Below are 21,971 nucleotides of genomic sequence, written 5' to 3'. Positions count from 1 at the left end.
CCCTGCTACTTTCTTGGGTTCCTAACCATATTCTGCCTCCTACAGGGGACATCTTACAAGAAAATGGTATATTTAAGCCCCTGCAATGTTACATCGAAGACATAGGTTTCCCAAGACAACATGAGCAGTACTCGAAAGTGTCTTCAACAGCCCTTTAGTCCATTAGCCCCAGACCTCTCACGTCTAAGTTCACACCACTGCTACTGCACGTGCTGACATTACCACAAGGAGGTGTCACCAAAGAAAATTTACCTGTGTTACCCTTCACATTGGTCTAAAATAAACCATGCTCTTTGGGGATTTGGGGAACCCACTTTCATGTAGCATGAACCTCAATATAAATCTGTGTAGAACTGGGGAGAGGGGAATGGAGAGAAAGATGCGGGAGTTGGACGTAGCAAGTGGTGAGACAGATGGGAGTCCCTTAATGGAACAGGGCCCCTGGTAAGGTGCAGAGTCTCCCCGTCTCACCCTGATCGGGTGGAGCCTGGACTCCACCTGCCAAGATTGTTCTAAGGGAGCCCTATAGTGATGGAGACTAGCTTCCGGGATGGCTGGTCCTTTCCTGGTCTGACTCTTGGTCCCCGTCACTTGGGACAGCCCCTGCCCCCTGCCCACGTGACCTCAGCTGCTAAAAAGAAGAGGGGACGGGGCTCAGGTCTTCCAGAGTTGATGGCGCTGGTCCACGAAGGCCACACACAGTGAGTCAGCCTTCTAGCCCCTACCTCCCCCCCGTTCCTCCTCTTACTTTTCCTTTACTTCTGTAACTCTGCTGTCGGCCCTGGAGACGTGCAAAGTCTAAGGAGGGAATTGGGTCGCAACTGGGAAAGAGATGACTCTGTCTTAGCTTTTCTTTCTTCCGCTTCTCAATTCTGCTACCAGATATGATAATACTTCTCACAAAATCCTTACGTGATACCAAAATGAGGAGGTCCAGCACTGCACAACTTTTTTAGTACTTCGTTTAAAAATTATATGGAAATTTATATATCTATATGTTGCATACAAATAATTAAAACCAGAAATTCGGGGAGACTTTCAGCAAATGCACTTGCTCTCTCCTCCTTCCTCCTTTATATATATATATACACATAGACACATATGTATATGTATGTGTGTGTGTGTAGGTGTGTGTATATGTGTGTGTATATGTGTCTGTGTACGTATATATGTGTGTGTATATATATATGTGTGCGTGTGTTTATATGTAAATATAGCCTTATGTAAATATACATTTTTAAAGCTCCCAGGTGTCCCCTCACCTCTGATGGCTTCGTGGTGCACCTTCCTCTCCCCGAGCACTCCAGGTCATTTGCGTGGCTCTCTCCTGGTGCACAGGTGCTGGCCTTCACCACCAGAGTCAAGCGCAAAGCCACGATAGATTTAGTAATAGAATCATTCACAAAACCTAAAAGAAAATGGGACAATAGTAAATGTAAAGCCAACCAACATTCTTCTGACAAGACTATGACTACAGTTTACACAACATTCAAGTATGGCAAACAAAACAAAATGCAGTAAGTTAGGCCTTTAAGGTAGGCTACTCTTCCCAAGCATCATGAGGGATGCCGGTCGCCAAGGAAAAGGAGCAACAGGCACTCCGTCATCACCTTAGCTGCTTTGCTTTGCTCCTGTTCCTGCCCTCTGTGGGCCACCTGTCTCTGAATTCCATCCCTGCATTAGCACCTTAGAATTCTCTCTGCTTTTGAACTCGTCTTTTCCCTGGCAAGCCACGTGCTTGCATCTCCCTACTCTCTGTCTTCCTGGCTGCTCTGATTAGTCGCAAGCACTAAATCTCCCCTACCCACCCTGCTCTACGGGTCTGCCCGAGCAGCTCCGTGCCCTCAAGAGTGGGCATGCAACATGGGTCACATTCTATGTTGGGTTTTTTCATAAATATCTACTTGGTCACCAATCTGACTGTGCTGTATCAATTTCAGTTATGTGGTTTTAACCATCTAATAAAACAGGACCAATCATAGTTGAATACTGATCACAAAAGCATTAATGTGTCCTATTTATCCCTGAATGATCTTTATGTCAAGTGCAGCTATTTGTACATAGTTGGTAGCAATAAATATGGAATAAATAATAGTCTCCAACTGGCATGAGGAAATAATACTGTAAGTATTGTGCACCAGTGATATAATTATTTCATTAAGAGAGTGTACCTTTTTCTAATCAGAATATTCATTTATTTAGGAATGATTTTTAACTTCAAAATGAACAACTTATAATTAACACCTGCATCACCCAGGAGAAAGACTCCTGCATTACCCAGAAAAGGTGCTTAAGACAAGGGGGTGGAAATGATTCTAGACAGCCATGCCTCTCTAAGCCCCAATTTTCTTTTTTTCTGGGACTCTTTTCACATCAAAAAAGAATGCTTTTTATGATGACAGCTGGACACAGGCAGGAAGTGAGGCTGTCTGGGCAATGGGGCAACATGATCACCCTGCTCCTTGGACCCTAAGGAACATGCAGGGACAAATCTGCAAAGGGCAAAGCACTACATTAGTGCAAGGGATGTTTTTAGCAGGCAGAAGATGGGTTCAAAACAGCAGCAGAGGATTTAATCCTGTTCACAAGCATCAAGGTTATGTTGGGAAATTTGTGCAAGTCCGAGTGGAGTGGAGACACACCTCAACTTCAAGTTTGGAATTAGGAGCCAAGTATCTCTTAGTGTCTCAGTGAAGACAGGCACTGCTGGTCTGACACGGAGTAGTATTTTACATCCACAGAGAACTAGTTGCTTTCTTCCTAAGATTTCCTATTGAAAACTTTATGGTAAATTGGCTTTGGGACAGAATGAAAAGGACGGTTTAGGCAAACACATCTCCTTTGTAGAGCTTTCTACTTCTTGGTCACGGTCCCGCATCACACAGACACCTCAAACCTCCTCCCGGCACCTGCAAATGCCCTGCTCATTCCAACTCTGTAAACGTTCCCATGGTGCCTCTTTGCCTGGAATACACTGTGATCCTTCTCCAGTGATCATAGCTCAGTTCTCATCCTAGTCACAAGTCTTTCCCCAATACCCCAGCCCCCTCCCAGCTCGATCATGTCCACCTGCACTCAAGTACATACTGTTCCTACAGGTCCCTGATTATTTTATGTCTTGGATGGTTACGTGTCGAAACACCTTTACTGAAACTTCCTTGAGGGCAAGGGACAAGTCTCAGAGAAGTGGCAAGTAGGAAGTCAGGATACAGGTGCACATAGGACCAGAGCAGTAAAGGCAAGTCCCAAAGAGGAGTTTCCAGAATGTGTTATCATCCAACAAGTCCACTTGGAAGAAGAGCCATCATTAGAATACATAAATTCCAGTTTACTAAAAAAACTGCTTATCAACTTTGATAGAGAAATAGAGCCTGCTACAATGTAGAAGTGCTACCGGAATTCTTATTTTAAAAGACATTTTTACACATAAAGTAGAGGAGGTAAAAATCAGGTAGTAATTATAAAGGTAGTTTTCATCTCTTTGCTCTGTTCTCTAGCTTCACATTAAATTATTTGAAAAATCTATACCATCTGTCTCCTTACTAAGCATTTAGATCGCAGAATGCTCTATAATTCTCTAGAAGAGGCCTCTCTCCAAAGGTTATTTTAAAAATTCTTTTCAACTGTTAAATTTACTGAGCCAGTAGAAATTCAACTGAGGTGGCCCTGAACCAAGATGGCGGAGTATAAGGACGTGCTCTCACTCCCTCTTGTGAGAACACCAGAATCACAACTAACTGCTGGACAATCATCAACAGGAAGACACTGGAACTCACCAAAAAAGGTATCCCACATCCAAAGACAAAGGAGAAGCCACAATGAGACAGTAGGAGGGGCGCAATCACAGTAAAATCAAATCCAATAACTGCTGGGTGGGTGACTCACAGACTGGAGAACACTTAAACCACAGAAGTCCACCCACTGGAGTGAAGGTTCTGAGCCCCACGTCAGGTTCCCAACCTGGGGGTCCGACTACGGGAGGAGGAATTCCTAGAGAATCGCACTTCGAAGACTAGTGGGATTTGACTGAAGGACTTTGACAGGACTGGGGGAAACAGAGACTCCACTCTTGGAGGGCACACACAAAGTACTGTGCACATTGGGACCCATGGGAAGGAGCAGTGACCCCTGGGGAGACTGAACCAGACCTACCTGCTAGTGTTGGAGGGTCTCCTCCAGAGGCGGGGGGTGGCTGTGGCTCACCGTGGGGACAAGGACACTAGCAGCAGAAGTTCTTCGAAGTACTCCTTGGTGTGAGCCCTCCAAGAGGCTGCCATTAGCCCCACCAAAGAGCCCAGGTAGGCTCCAGTGTTGGGTTGCCTCAGGTCAAACAACCAACAGGGAGGGAACCCTGCCCCACCCATCAGTAGTCAAGTGGATTAAAGTGTTACTGAGCTCTACCCACCAGAGCAACAGTCAGCTCTACCCACCACCAGTCCCTCCCATCAGGAAACTTGCACAAGCCTCTTAGATAGCCTCATCCACCAGAGGGCAGACAGCAGAAGCAAGAAGAACTACAATCCTGCAGTCTGTGGAACAAAAACCACATTCACAGAAACACAGACAAGATGAAAAGGCAGAGGGCTATGCACCAGATGAAGGAACAAGATAAAACCCCAGAAAAACAACTAAATGAAGTGGAGATAGGCAACCTCCCAGAAAAAGAATTCAGAATAATGATAGTGAAGATGATCCAGGACCTCAGGAAAAGAATGGAGGCAAAGACTGAGAAAATGCAAGACATGTTTAACAAACACCTAGAAGAATTAAAGAACAAACAGAGATGAACGATACAATAACTGAAATGAAAACTACACTAGAAGGAATCAATAGCAGAATAACTGAGGCAGAAGAACAGATAAGCGACCTGGAAGACAGAATGGTGGAATTCACTGCTATGAAACAGAATAAAGAATGAAAAGAAATGAAGACAGCCTAAGAGACCTCTGGGACAACATTAAACGCAACAACATTTGCATTATAAGGGTCCCAGAAGGAGAATAGAGAGAGAAAGGACCCGAGAAAATATATGAAGAGATTATAGTCGAAAACCTCCCTAACATGGGAAAGGAAATAGCCACCCAAGTTCAGGAAGCGCAGCGAGTCCCATACAGGATAAACCCAAGCAGAAACAAGCCGAGACACATAGTAATCAAATTGGCAAAAATTAAAGACAAAGAAAAATTATTGAAAGCAGCAAGGGAAAAATGACAAATAACATACAAGGGAACTCCCGTAAGGTTAACAGCTGATTTCTCAGCAGAAACTCTACAAGCCAGAAGGGAGTGGCATGATAAACTTAAAGTGATGAAAGGGAAGAACCTACAACCAAGATTACTCTACCCGGCAAGGATCTCATTCAGATTCAATGGAGAAATCAAAAGCTTTACAGACAAGCAAAAGCTAAGAGAATTCAGCACCACCAAACCAGCTCTACAACAAGTGCTAAAGGAACTTCTCTAAGTGGGAAACACAAGAGAAGAAAAGGACCTACAAAAATAAACCCAAAACAATTAAGAAAATGGTAACAGCAACATACATATTGATAATTACCTTAAATGTAAATGGATTAAATGCTTCAACCAAAAGACAAAGACTGGCTGAATGGATACAAAAATAAGACCCATATATATGCTGTCGACAAGAGACCCACTTCAGACCTAGGGACACATACAGACTGAAAGTGAGGGGATGGAAAAAGATATTCCATGCAAATGGAAATCAAAAGAAAACTGGAATAGCAATACTCGCATCAAATAAAATAGACTTTCAAATAAAGAATGTTACAAGAGACAAGGAAGGACATTACGTAATGATCAAGGGATCAATCCAAGAAGAAGATATAACAATTATAAATATATATGCACCCAACATAGGAGCACCTCAATACATAAGGGAACTGCTAACAGCTATAAAAGCGGAAATTGACAGTAACACAATAACAGTGGGGGACTTTAACACCTCACTTACACCAATGGACAAATGAAAACAAATAAGGAAACAGAAGCTTTAAATGACACAATAGACCAGATAGATTTAATTGATATTTATAGGACATTCCATCCAAAAACAGCAGATTACACTTTCTTCTCAAGTGCGCATGGAACATTCTCCAGGATACATCACATCCTGGGTCACAAATCAAGCCTCGGTAAATTTAAGAAAATTGAAATCATATCAAGCATCTTTTATGACTACAACACTATGAGATTAGAAATCAATTACAGGGAAAAAATGTAAAAAACACAAACACATGGAGGCTAAACAATATGTTACTAAATAACCAAGAAATCACTGAAAAAATCAAAGAGGAAATCAAAAAATATCTAGAGACAAATGACAACAAAAACATGATGATCCAAAACCTATGGGATGTAGCAAAAGCAGTTCTAAGAGGGAAGTTTATAGCTATACAAGCCTACCTCAAGAAACAAGAAAAATCTCAAATAAACAATCTAACCCTACACCTAAAGGAACTAGAGAAAGAAGAACAAACAAAACCCAAAGTTAGCAGAAGGAAAGATATCATAAAGTTCAGAGCAAAAATAAATGAAATAGAAACAAAGAAAACAATTGCAAAGATCAATAAAAATAAAGCTGGTGTTTTGGGAAGATAAAATTGATAAACCATTAGCCAGACTCATCAAGAAAAAGAGGGAGAGGACTCAAATCAATAAAATTAGAAACGAAAAAGGAGAAGTTACAACAGACACCGCAGAAATACAAAGCATCCTAAGAGACTACTACAATCAGCTCTATGCCAATAAAATGGATAACCTGGAAGAAATGGACAAATTCTTAGAAAGGTATAACCTTCCAAGACTGAACCAGGAAGAAATAGAAAATATGAACAGACCAATCACGAGTAATGAAATTGAAACTGTGATTAAAAATCTTCCAACAAACAAAAATCCAGGACCAGATGGTTTCACAGGTGAATTTTATCAAACATTTAAAGAAATGCTAACACCCATCCTTCTCAAACTCTTCCAAAAACTTGTGGAGGAAGGAACACTCCCAAACTCATTCTATGAGGCTACCATCACCCTGATACCTAAACCAGATAAAGATACTACAAAAAAAGAAAATTACACACCAATATCACTCAAGAATATAGATGCAAAAATCCTCAACAAAATACTAGCAAACAGAATCCAACAACACATTAAAAGGATCATACACCATGATCAAGTGGGATTTATCCCAGGGATGCAAGGATTCTTCAATATACACAAGTCAGTCAATGTGATACACCATATTAACAAACCGAAGAATAAAAAATATATGATCATCTCAATAGATGCAGAAAAAACTTTTGACAAAATTCAACACTCACTTATGATAAAAAGTCTCCAGAAAGTGGGCATAGAGGGAACCTACCACAACATAATAAAGGTCATATATGCAAACCCACAGCAAACATCATTCTCAATGGTGAAAACTGAAAGCATTTCCTCTAAGATCAGGAACAAGACAAGGATGTCCACTCTCACCACTGTTATTTAACATCGTTTTGGAAATCCTAGCCATGGCAGTCAGAGAAGAAAAAGAAATAAAAGGAATACAAATTGGAAAAAAAGAAGTAAAACTGTTTGCAGATGACATGATACTCTACATAGAGAATCCTAAAGAGGCCACCAGAAAACTACAAGAGCTAATCAATGAATTTGGTAAAGTTGCAGGATACAAAATTAATGCATAGAAATCTCTTGCATTCCTATACACTAATGATGAAAAATCTGAAAGAGAAATTAAGGAAACACTCCCATTTACCACTGCAACAAAAAGAATAAAATACCTAGGAATAAACCTACCTAAGGAGGTAAAAGACCTGTATGCAGAAAACTATAAGACACTGATGAAACAAATCAAAGATGATACCAACAGATGGAGAGATATACCATGTTCTTGGATTGGAAGAATCAATATTGTGAAAATGACTATACTACCCAAAGCAATCTACAGATTCAATGAAATCCCTACCAAATTACCAATGGCATTTTTTACAGAACTAAAACAAAAAATCTTAAAATTTGAATGGAGACACAAAAGAGCCTGAATAGCCAAAGCAGTATTGAGAGAAGAAAATGGAGCTGGAGGAATCAGACTCCCTGACTTCAGACTATACTACAAAGCTACAGTAATCAAGACAATATGGTACTGGCACAAAAACAGAAATATAGACCAATGGAACAGGATAGAAAGCCCAGAAATAAACCCACGCACCTATGGTCAACTAATATATGCCAAAGAAGGCAAGGATATACAATGGAGAAAAGACAGTCTTTTCAGTAAGTGGTGCTGGGAAAACTGGACAGCTACATGTAAAAGAATGAAATCAGAACACTCCCTAACACCATACACAGAAATAAACGCAATGGATTAGAGACCTAAATGTTAAGACCAGGCACTATAAAACTCTTAGATGAAAACATAGGAAGAACACTCTTTAACATAAATCACAGCAAGATCTTTTTTGATCCACTTCCTAGAGTAATGGAAATAAAAACAAAAATAAACAAATGGGATCTAATGAAACTTCAAAGCTTTTGCACAGCAAAGGAAACCATAAACAAGATGAAAAGACAACTCTCAGAATAGGAGAAAATATTTGCAAAGGAATCAACGGACAAAGGATTAATCCCCAAAATATATAAACAGCTCATGCAGCTCAATATTAAAAAAACAAATAACCCAATCCAAAACTGGGCATATGACCTAAATAGACATTTCTCCAAAGAAGACATACAGATGGCCAAGAAGCACATGAATAGCTGCTCAACATCACTAATTATTAGAGAAATGCAAATCAAAACTACAATGAGGTATCACCTCACACCAGTCAGAATGGGCATCATCAGAAAATCTACAAACAACAAATGCTGGAGAGGGTGTGGAGAAAAGGGAACCCTCTTGCACTGTTGGTGGGAATGTAAATTGATACATTTACTATGGAGAACAGTATGGAGGGTCCTTAAAAAACTAAAAATAGAATTACCATGTGATCCAGCAATCCCACTACTGGGCATATACCCAGAGAAAACCATAATTCAAAAAGACACATGCACCCCAGTGTTCATTGCAGCACTATTTACAATAGCCAGGTCATGGAAGCAACCTAAATGCCCATCGACAGACGAATGGATAAAGAATAAGTGGTACATATATACAATGGAATATTACTCAGCCATAAAAAGGAACGAATCTAGGTCATTTGTAGAGACGTGGATGGACCTAGGGACTGTCATACAGAGTGAAGTAAATCAGAAAGAGAAAAACAAATACCGTATATTAACGCATATATGTGGAACCTAGTAAAATGGTACAGATGAACTGGTTTGCAGGGCAGAAATAGAGACACAGATGTAGAGAACAAACATACGGACACTAAGTGGGGAAAGCGGCGGAGGGTGGGGGTGGTGGTGTGATGAACTGGGCGATTGGGATTGACATGTATACACTGATGTGTATAAAATTGATGACCAATAAGAAGCTGCTGTATAAAAAAATAAATAAAATAAAATTTAAAAATAAAAAAAATGCTGCTTAAAACTATAAATTAAAATCTTCTCCTGATTCAGTCAAAAAAAGAAATTCAATTGAATGAGCAGTTTAAAATATGCACAATATAGTTTTCTAAATAGTTCGCTTCCATTTCCTGAAAGAACATTTCCTGCGCTCACTTCTCCAAACCCAGCACTGTATTAGATCCTAAGGTTAGAGAGAGAAGTCGCCTTTGGTTTGTGTCACTCCACACTTTGGTCAAGAGCCGTGGTCCTTAACTAGTTTAGAAACCAGAAGCTTTATATTTTTGCAGGCGCTTTTTCCAAGTACATATTTCCAGGTTCCAACATAAGTGACTCAGTGTCAATGGTCTTGGCTGGGCCCCTGTAAGCATGTTATTTATTTTTTAAAATTTTTGTAAATAAGGTTTTATTAGAATATAGTCTATTCATTTATGTACATATTGTCTGGACTTCTTTTGCACTGTGACTGAGTTGAGTAGTTGTAACAGAGACTGGATGGTCCACAAAGTCTAAAATATTTACTACCTGGAGCCACAATGAAAAGATCTGTGACCACCATGGTAGGCACTGGGCATACATGGATAAAAGATGGATGTCATATACGTCCTCGTGGAATTTACAGTCCAGCAGGGAAAACCAGAAGATAAAGTGAGCGATATAGTTATCTGGGTCAGGAGCATCTGACCTAGCCTAAGGGGAGCAAGAAAGGCTTTCTAGGGAAAGTGTGGTGAAGCTGAGTTTCAAAGGATATGTGGAAACTCATCAGGCGAAGGAAAAGGGAGAAGAGTGTCACGATCAAAGGAAATAACTTTACATATGTATGTATGTATATGTCTGTGTGTGTCTGTGCGCATGTATGTATGTAACATAATTTCTCTCAGTGCTTGGTGTTGTCCTCAGTACATTCTGGTTTTCAATGTAGTTGACTATCCAATAATTATTGCTTAAAAGCCCTGGACTCTGAATCTTTAGGGTAGAAACCTTCAGCTCACTCCCTTCCAGGGGTCCCCCATTGCACAGTGAGCCCTAGTTCTAGAAGTGATTCGAGATGCCTCAGGGCAGCAGTGGGAACACTTCGTTTGAGCACGTGAAACACTCCATATTAAGAGAGTAAACAGGTGACTTCCCTGGTGGTCCAGTGGTAAGGAAACTGCCTTCTAATGTAGGGGACACGGGTTCGATCCCTGGTCGGGGAACTAAGATCCCACATACCACAGGGCAACTAAGCCTGTGGGCCACAACTAGAGAGAGAAAAAAACTCACACACCACAACTAGAGACAAGCCCGCGCACGATAAGGAAAGATCCCACGTGCCTCAACAAAGACCCCGAGTGCCGCAACTAAGATCTGATGCAGCCAAAAAAAAAAAAAAAAAGACACTCAACAAATTTCTTCCTGAAAGCCCAATATACACTCTGGGAGTTTAGGCATATTATTTTTATTTATTTTTATTTATTTATTTTTCTTTTGCAGTACGCGGGCCTCTCACTATTGTGGCTTCTCCCGTTGCGGAGCACAGGATCCAGACGCGCAGGCTCAGTGGCCACGGCTCACGGGCCCAGCCGCTCCGCAGTATGTGGGATCTTCCCAGACCGGGGCACAGAACATGTGTCCCCTACATCGGCAGGCAGACTCTCAACCACTGCGCCACCAGGGAAGCCCTAGGCATATTATTATAAAAGACTCCTTAAGTAATTCGGACGTGTGCTTCCACTTAAGAACCGCTGGTCTGATAGAAAAACACATCTAAGCACAGAAGTAATGTTCCTGTTAAGGTAATGATCACCTTGAACTAGAGGCACGTGAGCCTCTGAAGGCACACTGTGCCCGTCTGTTTTTGAAAGTCTAGGCAACTCTGTGATATTTCGGTGATATTCATATTCCCTCACTCATCAGAAGTCTCTGAAGTTCTTGGAGACAACTTTGATAAAAGTTTCTACATTAGCTTTATTTGCTTAACAAGACTGAGTATTTGGGTCCTAAAATCCCTTAGTAAACTCTTAAAGAAATCAATCTTTAGAGCAGTGTATCACACATTACTACATAATTTCTGATGATGTCACCTAATCCCCCCAAAGGAGTCAACAGCATAATAAGCATGTTATCTTCAGCAGTACTCTGTGCACGTGAGGAGAACGGTGCATGGCGGCTCCTTCCAGGTAGGTGTAATTTCAGTGAGCTGTTTGCACCTCCCTTTGATCATGTCTAAGGGAAAAACGCTTGGCGTTCCTCCTAATGAAAAGTAATCCTGTCCATTTTAACTCTCCTCAAGCTGCAGCTGGGTTAGAGCAAAGTAGCCCTCAGGAAAGCCCTCGTGCCAAGCGCAGGAACTGTGCTCTTCACAAAGCAGCAGCAGGAGGAACCTGAAATAAAATAGAATTCATTTTTTTTTAAAAAAGAAGTTCTTTGGGGCTTTATGGGTGATCATTTGAGGGTTGTTGAAAAGCCAGTGTGAGTTCTTTGACTCAGCGCTCAAAACGGTGCCACTTCTAACACGCTTATAAGAAATGCCAAGGAAATGATCATAGTTTTTTTTCTCTTCCTTAATGGTATGAAATCAATATATGTAACGTAATTCCTGAGACAGGCCTCAATAAAAAGCCTTGTCCTCATTCAGAATTCCAAGAACCATAGGGCAACTGACTCACGAAAGACAAAAACCGGTAAAGTCAGAGTGAGGGTGACACCCCAGTTCTGTCCACAGAGCTGTTAGAGAATGAGCTTTTGTCAACACCTGCACTTTCTGTGGCCTTTTCCAAAACGAAAGAACTGATGCCACATAGGAGGCTATGAAGTTGCTCCAGCAAAAGCATGGTTTAAATTATAAGCAAGAAAGGGGAACAGATAGAGGAGAAACATAAAAGGGCAAGGGAAATACAAAGAAGGAAGGAGGGAGGGATGGAGGAAGGAAGATTGAAAAAGAAAACCAAAGCATGAGATAGAAACTGCATGAGACAGAAGAAAAGGAGACACTAATACAGAAAGACAAGGAAAGCAGAAATGGAGAAAAGAAAATGAAGGCTGTCCAGCAAAAGTTTCAGGGGTTCTCCCACCGTTTTTTATGGAAGGACATCTCATCACCTTCTCATGTTCGTGCCTTAGATTCTTCATTCCAACCACAACACGTGTAAAATGAGAGTTCTCTGAAACAGTTCATGGATAAACATTTGTTTGAATAACTGTGTTCAGTCCAACTCTATGATTCTGATTATGAGGCCAAAATACTGAGTCCCTCCAAGTGGAGAGATCGTGCATTCTGGGTGCATCACCCAGATGTGGGGGGATGGGGCAGGATGGAGGGCCACCCAGGACAGAAGGAGAGCTGAGCTCACTCAGCAGGCGATGACTGCGCTCCAGGTAGCAGGCAGCGTTCAGGTTGCGTCCTGAAGGCTGCAAAAGAACCAGTGAAGAGAGCTGAGGATATCAGCGCGTCAGATGGCTGAGGTCAGTGTGTCAGATGGATGAGAAGGTCAGTGTGTCAAGGGCCAGCGCCCAGATGAGGACAGAGAGGCAGGACGGGCCAGATTAGAGGGGGTCTCGTGACCCTTAGGGCAACGGGAATCCACCAAAGAGTGTGGAAAACACAGGATTTATGTTTTTTCAAAGATCACGTTTTGGAGGAAGAGCCAAGAAGACTTTCGTAAGGATTGGATGAGGGAAAAGAAGGAATCATACGTAGTGTGGCAACGGCGTGTGCAGTGGTGCTGGAAAGTGACCAGGATGTCCGCCGTGGGCAGGTTAAGTCAGAGATTCAGATGAGACGCGCCCCTCCACACACACGCAAATGGAGCGGCCAAGCTGGTGGTTCAACATAGGACACGGGTAGTTTGGAACATCAGGGCTGAAGATTTAAATCTGGGCCTCATCTGAATCTGGGGGGTTCTACACCATTGGGACAAAAGTGCACTCTCAGAGAAGAGAGAGAAAGACCAGAGCCCAGAACCAAGCTTTACAGACAATATTCACAGAATAAACTTAGTGTTATATTGATAAATAGAGATTAGACCAGACCAGAATCATATTAGAAAATTTAACTAAGAACAAATATGACTTTTCCTTAGTCGGCTTGATTAAGAAAAGATTTCTGGGCTTCCCTGGTGGCTCAGTGGTTGAGAATCTGCCTGCTAATGCAGGGGACACGGGTTCGAGCCCCGTTCTGGGAAGATCCCACATGCCGCGGAGCAACTAGGCCCGTGAGCCATGGCCGCTGAGCCTGCGCGTCTGGAGCCTGTGCTCCGCAACAAGGGAGGCCACGATAGTGAGAGGCCCGCGCATCGCGATGAAGAGCGGCCCCTGCTTGCCACAACTAGAGAAAGCCCTCGCACAGAAACGAAGACGCAACACAGCAAAAATAAATAAGTAAATTAATAAACTCCTACCCCCAACATCTTCTTTAAAAAAAAAGAAAAGAAAAGATTTCTGCACCATGAAGGAGATAAAGAACCACAAGGAGGAGACTGCGGCCCATGACAGAGAAAAATGTCTCAAGGTCACCATTCAGCTCAAGGCTTCAGAGGCTGGGAAAGGAAGGGAAAGGGGAGGGAGGGAGGGGGAAAAGATAACACTGCGCTTGAAACGTCCACTTCTACTCACTGCACAACTGAGTGATTTCCCTAACGAGTTTTAAAACAATAACGAAGGAAAACTCTCTCCAAAGATTATCCTGGGATCTGTTAACACCCTCAGGTAACTAGTTACGATGACAAATAAAGGCTGGGTTTCCTTCTCTGCACGTCCCCATCTGCACGTCCCCACTGCCCCTAACTCTTGCACGGACACACACAAACACTCTGTCCCACCCTCGGGCCCACACTGTGCTCATTAACACGGTAATAAAATGTTCTGCCATCATTACAGTCCTTTTAGAACAGCGACTTCGCCAAACTCACTCCCTTGGTGCCAGTGAGAAGTAGGGAACAACCGAAAGGGGACCCTGTCATTACCTTTGGGATGGACTGGTCCAGTATCCATTAGAGAGCGCGAGAGGGCTGGCTCCTGGCCATTAACTGCTCATCTTACCACTTGGCTTCTTCAATATTAAGACCAAAGAGTCTTAAATGGACTTAGTAGTTGAGGTCTCACTGGGATTAAGAACAAGCGAGATTTGCATTTCTTACTTCAGTGGTTTGGCTAAAGACCGTTTTCTTTCCTGTTAAAGGGAATGCATACGTCCAAAATAAAATCTCTGACCGTTGGAAACAGCCTGCTGAGTTTTCCTTTTAAGACTTGGCGAGTCATTTGGCACAAAACTATAACCTATAAAAACTGTTCACTGTCCAGGAAGTTCCATGGCTGGCACCAGCTAGGCATGAAAGCTTTAAAATATCACAGATCCAGCTCCAGCTGGAGACCCAGGGCTTTTGCATTAACTTGGGCATTGGGAAGGCAAACACCTCCAATTCCCACAATTCGATTCGCAGAAGCAGGGATAAGATGGCATCTCTGCGCCAACACTTTAGGAAGGTGGGATGGAGGTTAGTGCAAAGCTTAACAAGCCAGTCAGGATCCCCATGGATTTGTGACTCGATACCTGGGGGCTGGGAAGCAAAACCTGAGAAATAAATCATCTTTTGACAGTATCTGGCCAAAGGCAAAAAGAGAGCTTGATGCAGGGTACAAACTTGAACCTAGACCAAATCCAGGGCAGCATGATGCTAAAACAAGCCTTATGAATACACCTCCTGCTACAGGAACACAGCTGTCCTTCCACTGCACGTATGCAGATTGCAGTTAGACCACAAGTTAAGGGGGGAAAGTGAAGGAACACTAAAGAGCTGTCACTACACCCAGGTACAATTACATTGACGCTTCATTCGCCGGAGAACCTGCCTGGCCACACCCACCATCTTAGACCTCACCCAAGCTCTTGCTACCTTTTCTCAACAAAGCTCTCTTTGGACTTCCCTGTGAAAGTCTGCATTCTCTTGTTGTTCATTTGCTTGTTTGCTTGCTTTGAAGCTTTGTTGCTTGCAGCAGTAAATTGCTTTTTGGAAAATTCACCTGTCCAGAAACTCTCATTTTCTGTGGGTTCCTAAGTAAGGTATGGCCAGAAATGCTTTCAGAATTCGAGACACAATGGCACATAACAGCAACGATCCAACTGTAATACTTTTACCATTGCCACACATTTAAATCATCAGGTAGACTGCCCCTAGCCAGATGCCTAGGAGAAGTATATATTAAGTGATATCATTTGCTCTAAAGGGAAAAAGAAATTGTAAAGATAACGGGAACATGCTATAGAAAAAAATACATACAATCAGCTTGCTATTCCCTGAAGAGAGATTGGTTTATGCTCCACAATCTGTCAGACAGAGCAGCCCTCAACAACTACTTCCCAACTTTGCCAATATCTCAGCAGCCCCCTCTCTCTGTTCATCCTGCAGAGAAAACTGAAAATTCAATATGAAACACAGGCTGAAAAAATGAACACAAAGGTTTAGGTTAAGAGTTCTTAGGTTGACATTCTATGCTTTTCCAAAACAAGTATCTATTCCCACAGTAAAGGGTTACTAGCCCGGAGTGCTATATTTTTGTTTAATTTTTTCAAGATAGTCACCCTACCACACTCCTTTTTCCACTAAAATTAAACTAAATTATTTGTCCTGAGTAAGACCTGAGTATTTGAACCGTGGGAGGTTGCCCACTGTTATCCATTCTCCCCATATTCCTTTGATAACAGAATTGGGAGTTTTTGCTGGGAACAACTGGGTCACCCAGCCTCTCCTCAGTGACTTGGGGAGAGGATGCGCGGCACTTCTGTGTTATACGTTTAAGAAGACAAAGCAAGTGCTCTTTTTAGCCTTTCCCCCTTCCCAGTGGCTGATATGCCACTGGGGCAGCCAGGGCAGCCGGTTTGAATCCAGAGATGGGATCTGTGTGCTGCCCTCCATCCTGGACCAGCTACCTCTAGATTGAAACACTGAAACGGAGCAAGACCCTATGGTCCTTCCCCACCATGTCCCCCACCTGCATTTTGTCTGTAGAAAAACTTTAGCCAAAAAACAAGTTTATTCAGAGAAGTGAGAAAATGCATAAGCAAAGGAAAACCGTCAAACAAGACCAAATAACAATAGTTTAGTCATTAAACAAAGTCAAGGACCTTAAGTTCCTCTTCAAGGGCTATAGATAATATTCTGAGCCGTACCCTCTGAGCTGTCTTATAGATACTGAAAGCCCCACCAGGTGGAAGAAGTTAACTATGTGATGATCAGGATATAGCCACGACATAAGTTGCCACAATTCCAAGAACTGGCTTCAAAGAAATGGGAACAAACCAACTCCAGAACTGAAGATGAACTGTCCTTAAAACAATCAAGATGACGCCGATCAGACCACCGCATGACCAATTTCAAGATGACGGTCAGAGCTGGCTGTGCGGTTTCTACATGTAGCCCCCTCCCTCCCTCTGCCTATACACCCCTGAAACTCCCCTTTAAAAGCTCTTGCCCCTGACTGTCAGTGGGGAGTCCACCACCACTACCCACCACCCCTGCTGTGGCCGGCCACCAAAATAATGTAAACTTTCCTTTCCACCAACCTTGCCTTTCTATTGGCTTTAGAGCGGCAAGCAACCTGACCCCACTTTCTGTAACAACATGACCGAGAAATTAACATGTAACTCGTTTAAGCCACTGTATTCGCGCGGTCTCTCCATTACAACAGCTTAGACTGCACCTTGACCAACACAGGCCTGCAAAGGAACCACATCAAACTCCTTCCCCTGTGCTGCATCCCCCCACCCCTACCACTTGACTCAGCAGGAATCACCAGTTAGCTACGACTTAGTGTTCCAAACTGACAACATACTAACTCCATCACTTCCCCCTTCCCTCCTCTTCCTTAATATTTACGAGGCAGGGTTGGCCGTCAAAGTGGCTCAGCTTATATCAGACACAGGAAGAGTAGGCGGGAACTGAGCACCAGTTTAGGAAAAAATACTTAATATTATTCCTTTAATCACACAGGGATATTATAAATATATATATTAACAGATGAGATATTCTAGAATTGGACTTTAACATTTTATGTACTCTGTATATAGTATATGTTTCACATTACAGACGTGGGTAATCGTCCACCATATCTATCCATTAATTCCAAGTGAATGCGTCCTGAGTAGCGGCTTTACAGTATATACTAAAACGAGCAACCACGCGCTGACGTGAGCGTAATGGGAGATTATACCAGGCTCTACCACCAGGTGGTCTGAGTTCTTACCAGCTCTGTGACTTTGGGAGAGATATTTACATCCTTCATGCCTTGGATTCCTTCTCCCTGAAATAGAGATAATAACACTACCTATTTTTTACCGTGGTTGTTACGATTAAAGATCTTAACATGGGCAAAGGTTTTAATACAGTGAAGCCTATGATAAGGACTCTATAAATCATTATAATTATCATCATCCCCACCATTGTGTCAGTTAGCTTGGGCTGCTATAGCAGAATACCATAAGCTGGGTGACTTAAACAATAAATATTTATTTCTTACAGTTCTGGAGGCTACAAGTCTGAGATCAGGGTGCCCGCATGGTCAGGTTCTTGGGGAAGACACCTCTTCCTGGTTTACAGATAGCTGCCTTTTCTCTGTACCCTCACGTGGTGGAGAGAAAGCGCTGGTCCCTTCATCTCCTTATCAAGGCACTAATCTTACAATGAGGGCTCCATCATCATGCCTCAATCTAACTCTAATCACCTCCCAAAGGCACCACTTCCAAATACCACTTACTGGGGGTGAGGGTTTCAACATGGGAGAAGAGGGACACAAACATTCAGCCCCTAACAATCAACATCACCATCATCACTGCCATTATCACCATCATCATCGTTATCATCACCTCCGTCATCGTCATCACCACCAACAACGTCACTATCATCATCAACACCATCATCACTATCATCACCATCACCACCACCAACATCATTATTACCACCATCATCACTGTCATCCACGGCAATACCAACAAACAACATCTATTTAAAGTTGGGTCCTGAATGAAACTTAGACTTGTGTAGGTCTGAAAAAAAGGCTCTGGGAAAGTATGTCCCCTGAGAAAACAGCAGAGCCAAGATGTAAGCAAGAAGGTCACTTAGAGAGTCGGAACTTTGAAATAAATTTTTATTTAATTATTGCTACTTTTAAAAATTATACCTAGGATTTTAAGATAATGTCCAAATAAAAGTACCTTCATAATAATGTGACTGAGGTTATCTGTCACATTTTGAATAATTCATGCCTAGGTTCTATTTTAAAAAGCTAAGCTCTAGGCTTTACTTAAAGTTGTAATATATATATATATATTTTTTTTTATATATACACACACATATATATGGGTGAATAAATGAGGTATGGCTACAATTTATAGGATTAAAAGACATTTTTTTTAAAAAAAAGTATAACCAGCAATAACACAAGAGACACTGGCCAATACAATGGCATAATGTTATAAAATATTCAAATTATAAAATCCTCTTTTGAAGCAAAATTTTCACCTAAGCCTGTCAAATCTCTCTATGTGCCTATTTTGGGCATTAAGTAATCTCCTTTTAGAAAAAAAACTTCTCATTGCATATGAAAACCACTTCCTAATTGGACACATTTTTTTTAATGCCAGTTCCTGAATACCCATTGGTAGAACATGAAAAGTAATTTGTGTTTTCCTTTGAAATTTTGTTGGCTCACACAGAATATACAACTGAAATTCCTCATTTATTTAATCTCTTTTTCAATGTCTATCTGATCACCCTTTCATAATCGGTTAGAATTACATGACTTAATCTTCCATTAGTACACTTTCAACTCATCAACTACTAGTAAATCAATTGCTAAATTCCTGCAGAATTCATATACAATGAACGTCCATCCCGTCCAGTCATTAATACCCAATGAATGAATCCTGATTAATGACATTATCAGGAATGCCAAAATAATTAATCACTTCTCTGTGCTGATGTGAGGGTAATGGGAGATTATAAACGCACAGCTAATCGGGGCTGCAGATGACTTTATAACATTAGGAAGCCAGGGCATCGGGTCTTCAGAGGAGCGCACGTGAAAAGCTGTTGATTGACATGTTTACCTTCTTGGGGGCTGTGAACACGATCTTGTGATTACCTTTGTTCTATTACATCTCTTTGCTCCGCTTTGATTCAAAACCCCACATTTAAGTGGCCACCGACAAGACTACCTGGTAACTTCAAGGTCATATGGAAGATGTGACCTGAATTTACAAGCGTTTGGTGAGATTTCTAACTTGAGATGCATTTGCTTCTTGAATTATGCACAACAACTTTATGTTTCTGTGAGGGTATGTATTGCACTAAAAATAGAATGAGCCAGTGTATTTCAATAATGCCCCAATGTGTGCCATGATTTGACGGAAAAAAAAAATTGGGAGGTATGGAGAGGTTGACTCCAATTCAGCCTGTTTGGCTGGGCTATTTCTAGCTCCTATTAGCATTTTCATCACAAGAAGAGTCACACGGTCTGTCCTCAAGATGCTCAGAGGCAGCCTTCCCTACCTGCTTCATTTTCAGGAGCTCCAAGAAGGTCTCCACGACTAGGGCCCTCTCCTATCTGGCTCACAAACCCCTGGAATCAGAATTATCCACAGAGTTTATTTAATAAACTGTTATTTCTGCTCCACCCTGACCCAGTGAAGCAGAATCTCTGGGGATGTGGCCACAGATGCCTGTGGGTTTCCCCACTCCCCCAGATGTCTGACTGCCAGGTATGGAAGCTGCTGTCTCAAGAATGAATTCTTCTCTGCCAAGTTAAAATGCACGTATTTCAGTAGGGACCTTACACGGGATGAATGTGTTTATCAGCTCCTTCCCTTCAACAGCTCCTCACGGCCACTAGGATCTTCACGCCATCTCCAGAGCCCAGCATGTGAGGACACTTGACCCAGCCTCCGTCCCCACCACATCTCCCCCTCTCTCCCCCTTGCTCTCCGAGCTCCAGCTTTGTGGCCTTACTGCAGTTCCTCTGAGGCTATGCATTCTCTCCAGCCACAGGGCCTTCGCACATGCAGTTCCAGCTTTCTGCCGGGAAAGGTTTTCTCACTGCCTCATTAATAGCTCAGCCAAGTCATTTTCCTTCAAGGTAGCGATCCCCACTGCCCCAAGGTTAGGTCCGATTTTTATTATCTACTACACTCACAGCACGTGTGCTATCACAGTTGTCATTTCCTATTTATTTGTAGAATTATTTCCTTATTACCTGTCACCCCATTAACACATAAAATTCACGAGGGCCGAGATTTTTGTTTGTTTTGTTCATTGCTCTATTGCCAGTGCCAAGCAGGTAGCTAACTCAGTAGGTACTCAATAAATATTCTGGGGAGGAAAGAAAGGGGGGAAAGGAGGACAAGCAAGCTGAGTGTGCTGCCAGCTAATACTGGATACAAGAGGGACAAAGGAGTGAAGAGGAACAAAGAAAAGAAAGCTGGTGGCGACGGAGACCAACTTCCCTGATCTCCTGCTCTATGGCTCACAGCCTCCGTGGATGCAGTGATCGATAACAGCACTCAACAGGAGCTGAGTGGCTTTAATCTCAGCCAGTAGCTGCATGAACACAGAGCCCCAAACCAGTTTAGGAGGCAAGCCTCATGCTAAACCATGCCCTACCCCAGACTACAAACAATACCACCAATCACCCTGCTTCGGGGGCTTTACCAAGAAAGAATGAATTACAGCTTGTCCCGGTTCCCAATCAACTCTCTTCCCAAATTAAATTCTTTAGTTCAATGTTACCGTCAGCTCAGTGGGTTGAAAAGGTTTCCTAAATCTGTCCCAGAACAGATTTTATTTACGCTTCAGTCTTTAAGAAAGTCCTGGGAATACTATCCGATCATCGATTCTTTCTGTAGCTGTCAATGTAGCAAATTAAAAATTCTCTCCGTCTCCCTTAGAACCTTTACTGTTCGAAATCCCAATCTAACTGTGTTTGGACAGGCTGCCTTCACTACTGGAAAATCTAACAGGCATCGCAGTATGTAAGGCAGAGATCCAATACAAAGCAAAACAAAACGGACCTTTGTGCATCTGTTCCCATCCGAAACAAAGAAAGAATGATTGGACAGATCACGTGGGCCTCCGTCTTCTCGAGCTGCCATTTCTAATGCTGAGTGTAGGCCCGCCCTGGTTGAGGGGCTGCCTGCCACCACAGGAGGAGACTCAGCCCCCCAGTGTGAAATGCAAGCTTTTGGAATCAGGCTTGTTTGCAGAAGCCAATCACACTTTCATATTCTAAAGGAAATGCTTCTTAAAATAAAAACTTAATACAAAATTAACTCATTAATTTGCTGATTGTTTTGCATTCATGAATGTTATGTACTATATTCTCCATGTAAATACTAGCGTTATTTCCAATTCTGAAAACTCTGTTTCTTTCCAAACTAATTGCTCCGTCTTATGGGTCCCCACATGCTCCCTCCTACCT

The 21,971-nt window shown here is 42.3% G+C and overlaps 1 protein-coding gene across 1 annotated transcript in view; it reads right to left on the bottom strand.

The window, feature by feature from the left end:
• Positions 1–21,971, bottom strand: part of DNER (delta/notch like EGF repeat containing) — a gene marked incomplete at its 5' end in the record, with an annotated part of 323,030 nt that overhangs the window by 153,425 nt on the left and 147,634 nt on the right. The window contains one exon of the mRNA XM_082657723.1: positions 1,263–1,408. Within this exon, the coding sequence (XP_082513849.1) occupies positions 1,263–1,408 (146 nt within the window). The remainder of the gene's footprint in view (positions 1–1,262; positions 1,409–21,971) is intronic.

Source organism: Grampus griseus (assembly GCF_964374135.1).
Source record: "Grampus griseus genome assembly, chromosome: 7".
NCBI classification, from domain to species: Eukaryota; Metazoa; Chordata; class Mammalia; order Artiodactyla; family Delphinidae; genus Grampus; species Grampus griseus.
Note: the sequence above shows the minus strand (reverse complement) of the source record. Positions and strands in the feature narration are given on the sequence as shown.